Source organism: Clavelina lepadiformis, chromosome 3 (genome assembly GCF_947623445.1).
Source record: "Clavelina lepadiformis chromosome 3, kaClaLepa1.1, whole genome shotgun sequence".
In the NCBI taxonomy this organism is placed as follows: Eukaryota; Metazoa; Chordata; class Ascidiacea; order Aplousobranchia; family Clavelinidae; genus Clavelina; species Clavelina lepadiformis.
This window is the reverse complement of record NC_135242.1, coordinates 16308387-16322778: the sequence shown is the minus strand read 5'-3', so window position 1 is coordinate 16322778 and position 14392 is coordinate 16308387. Positions and strand designations below refer to the sequence as shown.

General features: G+C 35.9%; 1 protein-coding gene and 1 long non-coding RNA gene across 2 annotated transcripts; one reads left to right on the top strand and one right to left on the bottom strand.

Annotated features, from left to right (window-relative positions):
* Positions 1-13: 13 nt before the first annotated feature.
* On the bottom strand, positions 14-1775 carry LOC143448450 (small ribosomal subunit protein bS6m-like). The gene has a single exon (XM_076948212.1). The coding sequence runs from the start codon at positions 646-648 to the stop codon at positions 235-237; it is 414 nt and encodes a 137-aa protein (XP_076804327.1). The 5' UTR covers positions 649-1775; the 3' UTR covers positions 14-234.
* LOC143448453 (uncharacterized) lies at positions 1215-4217 on the top strand. The gene is made up of 3 exons (XR_013114457.1): positions 1215-1352; positions 1530-1617; positions 1724-4217. It is a non-coding gene; the product is annotated as an uncharacterized LOC143448453 (long non-coding RNA).
* Positions 4218-14392: the final 10175 nt, after the last annotated feature.

Below are 14392 nucleotides of genomic sequence, written 5' to 3'. Positions count from 1 at the left end.
GCTAGTCTATTACCTTAAAAACAATGACTGGTCATAGTCAACAATTTTAATTAGTCTACTTCAACGGTTCTAAGTTGAAAAAGTTTTACTTTAAAAAATCCAAAATTTTTGCAAGTACACAATTACCTTTCAACAAATAAATCTTTACATAAAGCCGTCACAAAATCGAGTACAAAGAAAATAAATAACCAAGTATGCATTTTCACAATAAACAGCACTGCTTTGAAATGAGCACTAAATTTTAAAAGATTGCTTTTTTACATTATTTTTAAGTTTTCCTCGTTTTAGTTCTTCTAACTTTTTGGCATAATCAACGTCTTCCATTCCATCACATGGTTCCTCTGCTGCATAGGTTCTTTCATATTTTGTTTGTGTCATTCGTATGATATTTTTATTGTTTGAAAAATACCGTCGAAGTAGATTCATATCCTCAATTTTGCAGTCAATATCCAAAAGTGCATAGCTCCCTTTAAAATGTGTTTCACCATGAGCTTTAATTTGGTATGGCAAACCCCTGTCTCCAAGGCTTTTAACATTGCGAACATTGTGTCCTTCATTTAACAAATATACAATGGTGTCTTTTAACGCTTCTATCTTTTTTTCTCGGCCAAAGAGTCTCATGATAAGCGCAAGTTCATATCTTGGCATTATTGCCTAAAACAACAGTAAAGCCTATCGTATTTCATAAACCAAAAACAATTCAAATTCAAAAGCTTACTAATATCAGAATGGTTTTAAAATACCTAGGGCCGTTCTGATGCATACAAAATAAGGTAAATAAAATTTATTAAAATGGTAATTAAAAACAGCCTATGTACACTAGACTGGTCACTATTTTTAGCGTGTGCAGCTATGTGCAGTGTGTGTAGCTATGTGCTTGGGTTCAACTCTTGCTAATTGTTTGACTTCTTTTTTTGTCCAAATTTATTTTCGATCTGATTTAATCATGAGAGGTGAGAGTTTGGGTCGGAGGGGATTGGTTTTAGGTTAGTTTACACTTTGGAAAAATTAGTACGTCGTTTTAAGATGAAAATTAGCATAAACTTCATCAAAGCAACGATATTGTATTCGGCATCCTATATACAGTGACAAATAAGCTATGGATTTTTTTCATACTGAGACGTTCACTATAACATGAACATCCATTGGTTATTATAAGTTATCAAGTCAATTCTTTAAGGATTTTTTCTACAGTGACGAATAAGCAAGATTTAGTTCAACTAAGCATTTTTTCATACTGAGATGTTCACTATATTGCATCCATAGGTTATCATAATGCTGATGTTTGGTGGCTACGGCATTGCACCCACACGGGATATCACACTTTCGGGCTTTAGGACTGCAAGAAACAAGTACTGTCAAACTTTTATTATAATGAAATACGTTATCTACAAACGTACATATTATATTTATGCGTGTAACCCACCTGTTAGGCTAAATATGTTTTCCTAAATCATTTAACTGTTATCCATGGTACGTACGTAACGTTTTTCCTTATGAATTACAAACACAGTACTTGTTTCTTGCAGTCCCAAAGCTGGAACGTGTGCAATTCCTTGTGGGTGTGTAATCACTATGGAACCAATGATGTTTAATGCCCATGTGAGGATTCAGTAGGTACATAAATGCTAACACTATAATTTAGCATGCTGATGTTTCACAATTAGATGTATATAAATTAATAATTTTTGGGATTAAAACAAATTTTTATTATTATCAACAGGTACTCGAACTACCCCCCACGAGCGAGACGGGATATCATCATGTACGAATAACTTATATGAAAGAATCAACTGGCATTTCCAACGATTATTTCAGAAATCTAACTTCTTGTTGGTACTTTTTTCTTTGCTAATAGGTTGGCATACCATATTTTTGTGATTGAAAACCGGGACGCTTCAGAACAACGAGCTCAGATAAATGTGGTTCATATTTTACTATTTTCTTACTAGCCTACTATCACTGAACTAACAAATGCGCTGACAATCAACCCACTATTGGACCAACTACCCGCTAGAATGACGTAACAATTACTTTCACATTTAACACAACGAAACAAGAAACACCCATCAGGCATCCCTCTTCAGCAAGTTGGCTAAACAGACCAACCACAGCATGCTAATATTCGTGTAGTGTAGGGAAATGCTTGCTGACTAAATGCCAAAGCGGGACTTTTTGGCTGACTGACCGGTACGCCGCTTTTGCTCACTTTTACCATGGTATCTTTTTTGCTCGACCCAATTAAGAGGAATAGGTCGTAATTTTGAGCTAACTAACGTGTACTCGAAAGAGCTAACCCAAGCGCGACGCGATAGAACGGCAGTGATTTGACCAATAACATCAACCGATTCTGCTGAGTAATCTAACTTGGTGTTCCCTCTTTTTATTTGCTGATGTTAACAGGAACTTAACTCACCTTCGCGATGGTATCATTTTTGCTTTCCTTAACTGAGAAAAAGAGGTCGCAATCTTGAGCTAAATCTGTTGTAAATAATAAATGAATGCGATATTTCAAAATGGAAAACATCAACATTCCCTTGAACATAATCACTCATAGTTCAGAGAAAAATTAACATGCTGACTATGAACGTATACATTGCTCATTAAAACTGGTACAAATTCAGTGTTGCGACATTCGGTCAAAATGGCTGACAGAAATGTGTCAGGAATTTTGCTTTTTCAGTAATGGTGACATAATGTTTTTGAGAAGCAACTCCCAGTCTGCGTTTTGAACATCTCTAATTCCCATGTTGATGTTACGCCAGCATGTAGTCCACTAACGCTACCTAGCGGGTTTTAAACTGTGTTTACACCTGCCGCACGGTTGTAACACAGTGTAACTCAGCTCGCCTTTCTCTATTTAGTATTTACCACTGGCATAACCTAATACAAAGCAATTGCGTGAAAGGTTGATGTGCTATTAGCCTGTCATCGTAGCGGTGGCTTCGTCGAAACCTTTAAAATAATAAAAAGTAAAGGTATTATCTTCCAAGGATAATACTTAATAATAATTCCAAGAATAATAGTAAGGTAATTACCGCATCCATGTGATAGTTCCATTCGGTGACGGTTCCAATCCCAATCCAAAAATTATCCCTTGTTGATATTCTTTTCATGAAAGTAATATGAGCGTCCATGTTTAACTCTTCCTCATACTATAGGCTATATAGCTTCGACTTTCCTTCGTACTTCGAATATATAAGGTCTAGATATGTGTTTGTGCCCAAAAAATGAAATGTAGGGTATATGCTTTAATTGTGTACAAAAAAGAAATATATGTGTAAATGCATTCAGCAATAAAATATATATTGTATATTGTTTTAAGTGGTTTCCCACGTACAGTTTTTGTATTTAGTATATACAGAAGTGATTCCCAAACTGTGTGCCGCCACAGATTCTCACGTGTGCCGCGAATCTTTTTGGAATTTTGGAAAAGAATTGTATAAATATTTAAAATAAGGCATGCAGACTAGCATATGCAAATTAAAAGCGCTCTAACTGCTTCAATAGCTGATAAATAAGCACATGTCCATCCAATAAGCACATCCATTGCATTAACACGTGAAAATAAATTTTTTTGAAGCAACTTTTCTTCTCTTGTAAGTGTGCCGCAAGCGTTTTATAATTTTTCTAGTGTGCCACAAGCTGAAAAAGTTTGGGAACCACTAATGTACAGGCTTAATTATGCATATCGCATCCTACTTCGGACACCACCCGGAAGAGCATGAGCAGAAATTATATAAACAACGTAGAATTAGATCATGCATTGATCAAATTATAAGTTAAAATGCATACGCTGTTGATGCTATTAGATGATGGTTAAATGCCATTCTTACGATATTTCGTTGGATTCCCGTTGTTTTTGGTTTTATTCTTATAGCATATATATGACAAATTAAAGACACAAATTTGTTTAAACTATAGTGACATTTGTATATTTTTTGTGTGGTTGTTTTTAGTTTGGAAATGTCTGATTAATGATTTCCGTTTTTTCTTTTATTCTTTGGAAATTTCTAATTTTTAATTTAGAACAGGAATTTTACAGTCCAATCAATTTGTTATTTTCATGTTATCAATCTTTAAGTTTTTAAGTTTTTGTGTTTCGTTAACTCTGTATATAAGCTTATTGCCCACTATATACAGTGCCCAATACTTATTTGTTTGAAATTATCCAAACTAATAGTTTCCTGTTCAGAATATTCATATATGTATGGATTAATCTCTGTTTTGGCATATTCCGGCCTTTTTTTCTTGTTTGGATTAGTCCAGTTTGACAGAATTTTGTTCAAATCAATAAAATTTGTTTATTTCCATAGCTTGTTTCTTTTGAGTTTACTAATTTCATACTCAGTTGTTTCTGATCTTTTTATTTTGCTGTTTGAAATAAATAAACTGGAATTTATTGCTTATATTTTCCAGTTTTATGTTCTCCAAGCGATAAAATGGGACACTTTATTTATTCAACATAACGCTTTACTTCTTCCGATGATAATATTCCGACTTAATTGGCACTTCCAACAACAAGCATCGATTAAATTCTGTTTTTTTCCCTAGATTCATAATTTTGTTCTCACTGTTTTGCATGATATTGTCATGTATGGAAATTGGTTTTCGTAAAAAGCATTATAAGCTTAGACCCATTTTTCAGGGCCGACATAAAGATAAGAAGAGCTTATCATAGTAGCTTCATAATAATGTACATTCATGATTAGAAAAGACTTGTTCACAAAACGATTTTCACTCTTTGGTTAAAACCAAGTCTAATTGGAGTAAAAGTCCACCCAATTAACTTCATATAGCTTAAAGTTTGCTGGCGTCCCACTCGGTCGTCTCAGATTTAGGCTAACCGGGTTGATATTTTAATTTAAGTCAGACAAGTAAAATGTATTTTAAATTAAGCTGTTGAGTGCGTAATGTATTATTGGTAAGTTTTCTTTCGAAAGGACAATATTTTTGGTCGTCACTTTCCCTATAGTGCTGATTTGAGTCAAGTCAAGTCATTTAAAAATGCGATTCGAGTCATTACAACATTGGTTAATGCACGAGCATTAATGTTTATTGAGTAGCAAAAATTTGCTACATTTCTGACCCGCGTACTCTGTCTCTCCTTTTATAGACCCTTTGTATAAAAAATCGGTCCATTATTACAGAGAAACTATGCGCATTACCGGGACATCTGTTTCTAGAAAGAAGCACCTTTTATATTAGGAATTGGTTTCAAAAAAAGCTTAAAAATAAACATTGTATACACATTTCATATAAACTTTACACGAAAAATTAATCAGTTAAATTAAATGGAACAAAAAACAAGGTTGTCGTTCGAATTCATATGAGTTGGTTAAAAGGCGTAATTTTATATTACAAACTTTATGCAAATTCCTAAATACTATACTTTGCAGGAGTGGTAGGCTATATATGTACTGTACAGTTTAAACCATGCCATATTCGGGTATTTCCTGAGAATGTCGTAGATCTCTAAATAATATCAAAGTCCATTTTCAAAGATAAGTCAAATATCGAACACATGAGTACGCCTACGAAATGGGGTCAACCTTCACGTAATTTAGTAACAACGCGAATAATTAATTAAACCCCAAAAAAGATAACAAGCGACGTTTTACAATGAACGTAATATGCGAACTATAAATCATAGCAACACTTCAATAACTAAGTTGGAAATACTGTAAGTAACTCAACTCTACGCATTATTACCTAACCAATATTGCAAATATATTTTTAAGATTTAAACTATGCCTTGCAGTCAAAAAAGCATTTGGTGTAGAAAAACACGTCAAAGTGAAACGTGACCGGCAACTGCGTACACACATATACGATATGCACCGGAACACTTTCACTAAATAAAGTTATACACACGAGGTAACCCAGCAAAAATTACAGAATGTGTCGATAATTCCGATGTTTTTAAATGTAATTATTGGGAGTTTTAGGGTTATTTTGAGACGTGAATATGATATTGGAGTAAAATGTTGAAGACTCTTGAAAACGTTCCTTGTTTTATCTCGGTAACTACACGTACAAAAGCAAAATATACACGCGTGTATGCTGTGCGTAAGCGATGTCAAATCCATATAGACTATACTTTATTATACTCTGAGGCAAATATACAATATTTTAATAAATATTTCCAACTTGGAAATGATTGCAAAAGCATATTTTACATGCATCGTGACGTTTAGTTGAAAATTAACTTTTATGATATTTGTATGTTCCTGCCAATACCCCAATTTCTGCCGACACAATTTTCTATAGCCTAATAATAACTTTCTGGGGTATTTTCCTGAGTTGAGTAAATTTTGAAACAGGTGTTGGAAGAAACCGTCATGCTGTTTCAAATCGTTATATTTCTGTGCCGTGCAGCAGTATTGTACTTAACACTTGCGGGTATAGTGATAAAATTTTGGGTCGCCAGCAGTTTATTTTGTGGTCGCCGTCGTGAGCTTGTATCGTTCTATTGCAGTAGGCGACAAAAATATAGCAACGTCACTCGTAACGACTCGAAACCTTTTTTGCAAAGATTTGTTTTAACTCAAAGTTAATACTTAAAAAGGCTTAACTTGACTTGAGTCGGTCCTTGTTGATTAGATTTCAGTATTAGGTAAAATGACGAAATTTGAAATGAAGTTTGTTTGTCTCCAAAGGCGTTCGTGGCCGCAAAACGAAGTAAATTTACAGGTGTTTTAATGTTTGTTACTGGCAGGAAAGGTGTTTTTGCATTGCTTATGACTTGATTCGAGTCTTATTTGTGAAATGACTCGACTTGACTTGAGTTACTTCTTCCAAAAGAATTGACAGAATTCTTATATGGCAAATGACTTGACTTGTGACTCGAGTTGGATGACTTGGTTAAACCTCTCACTGCTATAACTATAAATCAATTGCACCTTTTTTTGTTTATCAGACAATCTCCATCTCCTTCTAACAAATTATAACAAACTGCAATATGCAATTGTAACTAAAGCTATATATTACCTTTGTAACAGAAGTAGTTAACGAATCAAAATCCAAAAACAAATTTTATTGTGTTGTAAAACTACATAAGTAAGGCTCAAAACACACAATTTAGTTATCACCATACAAATATGTTGCGAAATTGAATTAGTATATACAGGATAAAGAATTGTAGGCTCACTTAATCAAACCTTTTTGCGAGCTTGTTTAAGTATGACGAGCGCAGGTTTGCATTTTTTATGCAATTTTCGGTTGAACATCACGCAACTTTTAATATTGTAACGAATTTTCTACACATGGTGCTGGTAAGGTGGATACTGGGCAGCCTATATGGTCATTTGGTGTTTAAATTTTGATTCGCCTCCATAAAAGTTTGGAACCACTGCTTTACACCTGTACGTCAAAATCAGGAATAGCAGTTTCCTTAAACCAAAAGCAGCTGCGGTCTGCTTTTGTAGTCATCCTTGATAACTTGATATCCTATGCAATAATAGTTTATGGCAGGAAGGTAAACTAATAAAAAATCAATAGTAAAGCAAACCACCGCAAATAAGCAAGGCCTATATCCCTCCGATGTTTCACGATTTTCATGCATGCGATTTTCTTTACGACTCCGGTACCAGCTTACGTACGCACGTAGGTCTTTACCTGCATAACACATAACTTTTTATTTACCTTATCGATGCCTGTAAAGGATTTTTATATTGAGAAGTGTAGGTGTGTGTGTACATTAGAGCAGATGATATTTAAACTGAATAGGCGGAATTAGGTCTACAGCTACTAGAAGGTTTAACATTTGCGCTGAGGGATGGTTTTAATGAGCTAGAAGCAAATACTATGTAATTAATGACAAAGTGCGCAGAGAGCTGTACACAAGAAATAATGCTCTAGTCTAAGCCGCTAAGCTATCTGGCCGAAAGCGAGATTTAGTTGGTATATGTAACAAAAAGTTACATTTCTTAGAAAAGATTTTGCTGAAACATTGGGAGTTATACAAACTAAGCACAGAAAATGGAATACAATGAACGCGACTATAGGTAACTGCAAAGTCATGATAGGTGTCCGACTACTTTGGCAGATAAGGGGAAATGGAATAAACAGGCTAAGTCGCAGTTTAAGCTAATAACCTGTCATCGTTTTGTTACAAGCTGTTTTTAAAGGTAGCCATCAAGAATGCCCATTACAGAGTTTATAATTAGTTCAGGTGATAGTGGGTTTCAAGGCTGAACTTCCACACTTAATTTTCCCAAATTAAAGCCTCGCCCACTTTAAAATCTCACACATCAAGGCGAAAAATATATCTTAGATTTTATGCCTGTGGTCGCTTTGTAACTACACCTTATTGGAGAAACTTACAAGAGATACGCGTTTTGCTAAGCGTGGTTAACAGCTTAGATGAAGGTGGTGCCAGGCATGAAACTAACCACGTACCAAGTAGTGATTTAGGTTAATTGCTTAAACGTAAAATGATTCGTACGTTTTGATCGTTTGGAGCATTGTGGTTCCTTTAGGGCGCGGACGATTATGTGAGTTATAGGAAAACGTATCAAAACCAGAAAGGTAAGTTACTTGCGCAATTATCGCAATAAGTACAGATGGAAATGTTTAAAGACAAATATAACCAGATGCCAAATAATGGTTGCTAAATTTATCTCTCAAGGGGCTTAACCAATAGTAAACCACCGATGCAAGTTTTGTAGAATATTTCGCAATCCCCAACCGCATGTCAACAAGGTTGGTTCTTTCAGGCCAACAATGCAGTTTGCCAGATGTGTAGCGGTCAACAACACATATCGAACGGAATATGGGGATCATTTCAACCTGTGGAAAAAATTAAATGGGCCTATTTTTTATTTTTCTGTCACTTATAAAATTTGAGCATTTTTTTATGAGTTTGCAAGGTTTATTATCAGTAACTCTCTGCATGCATACTGTGAATCAATACCATATCATGAGGCATATTACATATACGTAATCAATGAAAATAAAATTAAGCTACAAATCATTTGTAAGAAAAGATTTGCTGTCAAGATTAGATATTGGCACATATGTCGGCCATTGAAAAAAAAACACATTCTGCTGTTTGATGCATACGTTTTCAATGGCGTAAACTAAAGCGATAATCTTTTCCCATAACCAAGTAAAAATAGGGATTTGGGTACCATTTTCATGAGAAATGTATCGAAGGCTTAACAGCCAACTTAATTCGTGATAACCTTTCGCTTAATTGAAAAATATAAGGTTATTTCCCCCGATAAAATAATCGATGCTATTTTGAATGAAATAAAATGCTACTGAAAACGATCAATTACCTAATAGCTTTTAGTCTTATCATATTTTTCAAGTCATAAAATAGCACATTGCAATAGCTCAGTCAATCGGCACGCTTACAAAATCAGGAATATTATATAGGCGGATGACGCATAAACTGTATAGGCTACGTCGGTAAAATCCCAGAAATTAAACGTATATGCTGTTTAATGTTATATTGCGCGAAAAAATACGCTTTTTGATGAGATGCTCAAGTTTCAGAAAAAAATATCAGATTAATTATATGCAGCATTAAAAGAGTTATTTTGTGTGGTTTAATATGAACGAACTGTTTGTGGACGTTTATTAAAATAACGTAAGGGAATGACGTTTTGCGTCCAAAATAATTTTGGGGTTTTGTCGTTCCCACTCTTAATCTGGTATCTGACCTTTAAATAGGTATATAATTGCTTGAAGGAAGCCTTTAGGAATGTGACGTTTTTTGACGTAGGCTCTCTCGACGCTAATTTTTCTTATTTTTGTGTTTGCTCATAGGTTTGAGAGAAAATGTAGCCTCACAATGCTTGGCTTGTACTGCGATGAATTGCGTGTGAAAATTGAGTCAGGTCGGACACGCTATTCCGGAATTCCGGACTGACGTCACTAACGAGAGAAAAGTACAATGAACTTTTCGTTTGGTTAATTGTTCACACGATCCAGATTGGTAGCGAGGCCAGGTGCTTAAGCCTAATTGACGTAACGTGCCTTTTTGAAGGACTGCTAAAATATTGTTATGTTTTATGTACAGTAATCATATACGTAATAACTACTGCTATATGCTTTGTGATTCAAATGTGTGTCATCATCGCTTTTTTGTGGTTGCTACGGCCAACCCGTCACAAGCGTAATTATCACCGCTACGTGATATGTTAAAAATACTCGTAAACACACAGAGATATGCTTATGTTATTAGTTGAGCGTATCAAGTTGCTCAAACTCTTCTTGCTACGTCTTGCAAGAACATGAAATTGCAACAGCAGCGTTACATATAACTATTTAAATAACAAAAATATTTTGTGTCAATAAGCTAAACTGTTCGAGGCGAAACGTGCTGCTATAACATACGTAGTTTCTCACAGTATTGCTTTTATGAAATTTCTCCGTTTACTCCTTCTAATCACTGGTGGCAGATTTATAGGATTTTACATCATCAATGTCCTATTATCACATCCCAAAAGACAATGAATATCTAAGAATTCGCGATTTCTTAGAAGGTAGCTCAGTGGAATATTGTAAAAGTACAATCTACAAAGGATTTTGCAAAGTGCTGAAAAACAAGGTGGTCAGAATAGTGTCTTAAGCTATATCTTTTAGTCTTTTCTTTCGTAATTCCATGTTGCACTCCCACAAATATCTTGGTACAAGTGTGGTGTAGTTTCACAATACTTTCAGTTTTTCGGAGATATAATCGATTTCTTATACTGTGCCAAGACACCAATGTGCGCTTTCCAATGATGTATCATCAGGCACAATCTTATCAAAATCTTTTTCGTGCATACGGTGAAAATATTTCAAGCTATAGATAAGGCGTGGCTGAAATAGATGGATTAGTTTTACTGATCAGGCTTAGCGCCAACATAAAAGAACCGCATGTGTGTTTGGGAAGAAAGCGCCGGAGCGAGTTGCAATATGATGTCTACCGTCAGTTATTTATCGATGTAAAGCATTAAACTCACGAAGCCATTTATTTACTTTACCTTCTCACAAGACCCAGTCAGACGCTTTTAACGTGAATATTTGGTACCTGCCTTGATCTCTCGCCAACCGATACTTCAGCCAGTCATCCCCGTGTTCGGTAAAATTGAATAGAGCCACAAAGTGATGGACGACTTTACTGCGGATAAAATTCTCTCTGATCAAGTCAGAGGTTTTGATAGAATTGTTGTCGACCATTGACTCCTCGCATAGCTCTCATTATTTGAAAATGATCTATAGAATAGACGATCCAATAGCATTAATGAGCTCGTGTGTATACAGGACTAGGAAACGCATCTGCATTGTATAAATTGTAGTGTTGTCGTTTTGAAAGCGTATGCAAAACATAAGGGATTTTCTGTACTCGTCACTTTCTGCTTTTGTGACAAATGACGTATGATGTACGACAACCAACATCATAAAAGGCTGTCGAATTCCACGATTAAAACCCCCGCAAACAAAGTTGAGTGAACAAAGCCAAAGTGTGTTTGTCTAACATAGGGCACGGCTTCGGAACTACCTGCCAATCGTTCATGAAATAGGTGGTATCGAAAATAGGTTATGTCAATAACTTTAAGGTCATTTTCTCCTTTCTGTCAATTTCTTGTTTTAGAGTTCGATGAAAAAGATTCGTGAAATCTGTAAAAGCCTAATTTATACTTCCGTTTGTTGATTTTTTCCGAAGAACGCAAGACTTTTCTAAGAATTTTATTTACAAATCGTAACGATGTCATATGCCATTCTATCACGCCTTTCATCGGTGATAACTTCTCTTTGTAAAAACCCAACAAGAATATGTTCTTGAAGAACTTTAGTTCATTGTAGAATAATTTCACAATGAATTATTCGACCACCTGATGGCGATGGTGTAGAGCTAAGTAGGATTGCAGATTTTCAGTGGTGCAGAAGTATAAGCTCGTAATAAAATCATGTCAAGAGATGTCAGATGAATGTTTGCGTAGCATTGATAAACAAAGTGGCATAAGCATGCTTTAATTGCACTTAAAACTCGTGCCGACAGATTGAATTGTGGTCTGGAAAAACCGGTTATTGCCAATTGCTACCTCATGGCAGCTAAATTCTTCGTTTAAACAGCAAAAAGTAATTAAAGAAATGAGATCTTGAATGACTGAACTGCGCAATCAGAAGCATTTCATTACCAATTTCTTGAGAATAAGCGTGTGAACAAAGGTGCGCTCCGGAAAGTTGGCTCATTGATTGCCCAAACGCACAGAACTATTACGTGCCAAGGTCTGCGTGGAATACGTTTTAAAAACAATTTGTACCAAACGGGTTACTTCTCTAGAAATGAACTAATAAACTCATGACACGTTTTGAAGTGTAAATATCACTAGTTATGACATTTCCTGTAGCCTTTCCGGGCCTCTACAGACTAGGAGTATAAAATGGTGAGGACACGGTCAAATGCTTTAGTAAAGAAATACCTCTGCCATCGATTGCGCTTTTGCCAGACGGAAATATTTCTTTCCTATAAGAACAAGGTATTGTGTGCCAGTTAACCGAAATATCTTCATTCTCGCCCTGCTATCTTCACGCCATGTAGCGATGTAACCATTTACAAACCGAGTGAAACTGTAGACGGCAAAAGGTATGTGGAGCTAAGTGAAAAAGTTAAATGAAGCTCAAAGGACAACGAATCTCGGTTTGGTAAACCTATCGCATTGATGTGCAAAGTTCTCGCCCTAACGGAATTTAGTGATTAATTATCCGCTCAGGTATAGGTAAAAGCAGGTTAGATTTTTATCATAATGAACATTTTCCGTATGCTATAAGACTGTACAGTCTGGCTGATATTGCGGATCGCTTTATCTTCGAAAATGCTACATTTTTTACAAGTATACGTTGCACAAGCATCAAATCGTATAGGCAGGCAAGTGTGAATGAGGTACTCGATGTGTTTTTTGCTGATGAATGCCACAATTACAAGTGGCATAGAAGATTTTTACAAAAGTTTCAACAGGCATATTATTACGCTACTCATAGCGCTCGTAACATACAATAGCTTATTAAAGACTACTGCTGTGTAGTACATAGAGTTTCTGGCGGCGCAAAGAATTGATGTTTGGCAATTTCCGCTTGTTGTCTTTGCGTAACGATTGTTAGTTGTAACATTTGTAGAAATGTATCGTTGTTACGGCAGCAAGCTCAAGGGTAAACGAACTGTTAACTTTCGTGGGTAAAAATATGGTTAGACGTAAGAGACCAGCTCGTGCTTGAAACATGACGTTGATTCCTTAGTTGCAAGGTAGTATTTTGTGGGAACTGCCAGTTACTTCGCGAAGTTGCAAGCTATTAATTACGTAGAGTAGGGGCAATAGGCATTTGATTAAGTACGATTTTTCTGACAGTGAATCCGCCGGTTTCCACAAGTCTACGAAGCCACGAAGCTAGAGGCCGCAACTCACGTTTCGATATTTCGCTAAATTACTATATAATAATAGGTTGAGTTATATGACACCGCCCCAATAGTTGCGTAGTTCTACGTCTACGGGAGTGCAGTATATAAGGCCAGAAAATTGAATGGACTTCTCAGAAGTAGGTTGACTTCGGCACCTCAACAATTTATATACCAATAAGGAAATGATAAGTTAATTTTAAGGCAAATCGTATGTCAGGCGATGAATTGTGTAGGCTTCTTTCAAGGCATCGGTCAATAGTGTGTTGTTCACCAAGAGTAAGACAAGCGCTTCACCAATAATCGGCTGGTCGCAAATCAACTAAAACGATATTAGTTAACCGATAGTTTAAGTAAATAAAGTGGTCTTGCGCCAGAGTGGGCACAGAGTGATTTGGACGCCCTGTCTTTGTTTTGATTTGATGTGAGGCAGCAGCGAACGACGTCCGCCGACTCTCACGCTGTCATTACCGGCATCCACGTTGTGGAACGGTCGTGTAATTCACTGATTCGTTTCCTTGCTTTAACCGCGACTCAGTGAAATTTTAAAAGGCTCCGAATAGATGCAGAGATGAAAGAAAAATATCCTTTAACTGTTGTGATTAAGCAAAAGCGTTATCGTAAACTTTTGATAAAAAATTGCGAGAGAGCCCTTGATTCTACAAATAGCCTTGATTATCTATCGTCTTTGCCCTCAGCATCAACAACGACCACAAGTAAGAGTAAATTAGCGATGACAGAGGCTTAAACTTCATTAGCAGAAACTTCTAATGTGGCTTGCTATGAGTTAAACGAGTGGACAGAGGAGCAACGAGAGCTCAGACAGGCGAGTCCAATCCTGACCAGGTAGAGCGTCGTGGGACATCCTTTGTCAATTTTCTAGTCAATTTCCCGTTTTATTCGACTATAAAGATGGGGGATATTATAACTGTTTAGTTTAGATCAAAACCAGAACGAAAACAGCATGTTGTTTGATTTCTGTACGTAAGAACATTTTCAAAG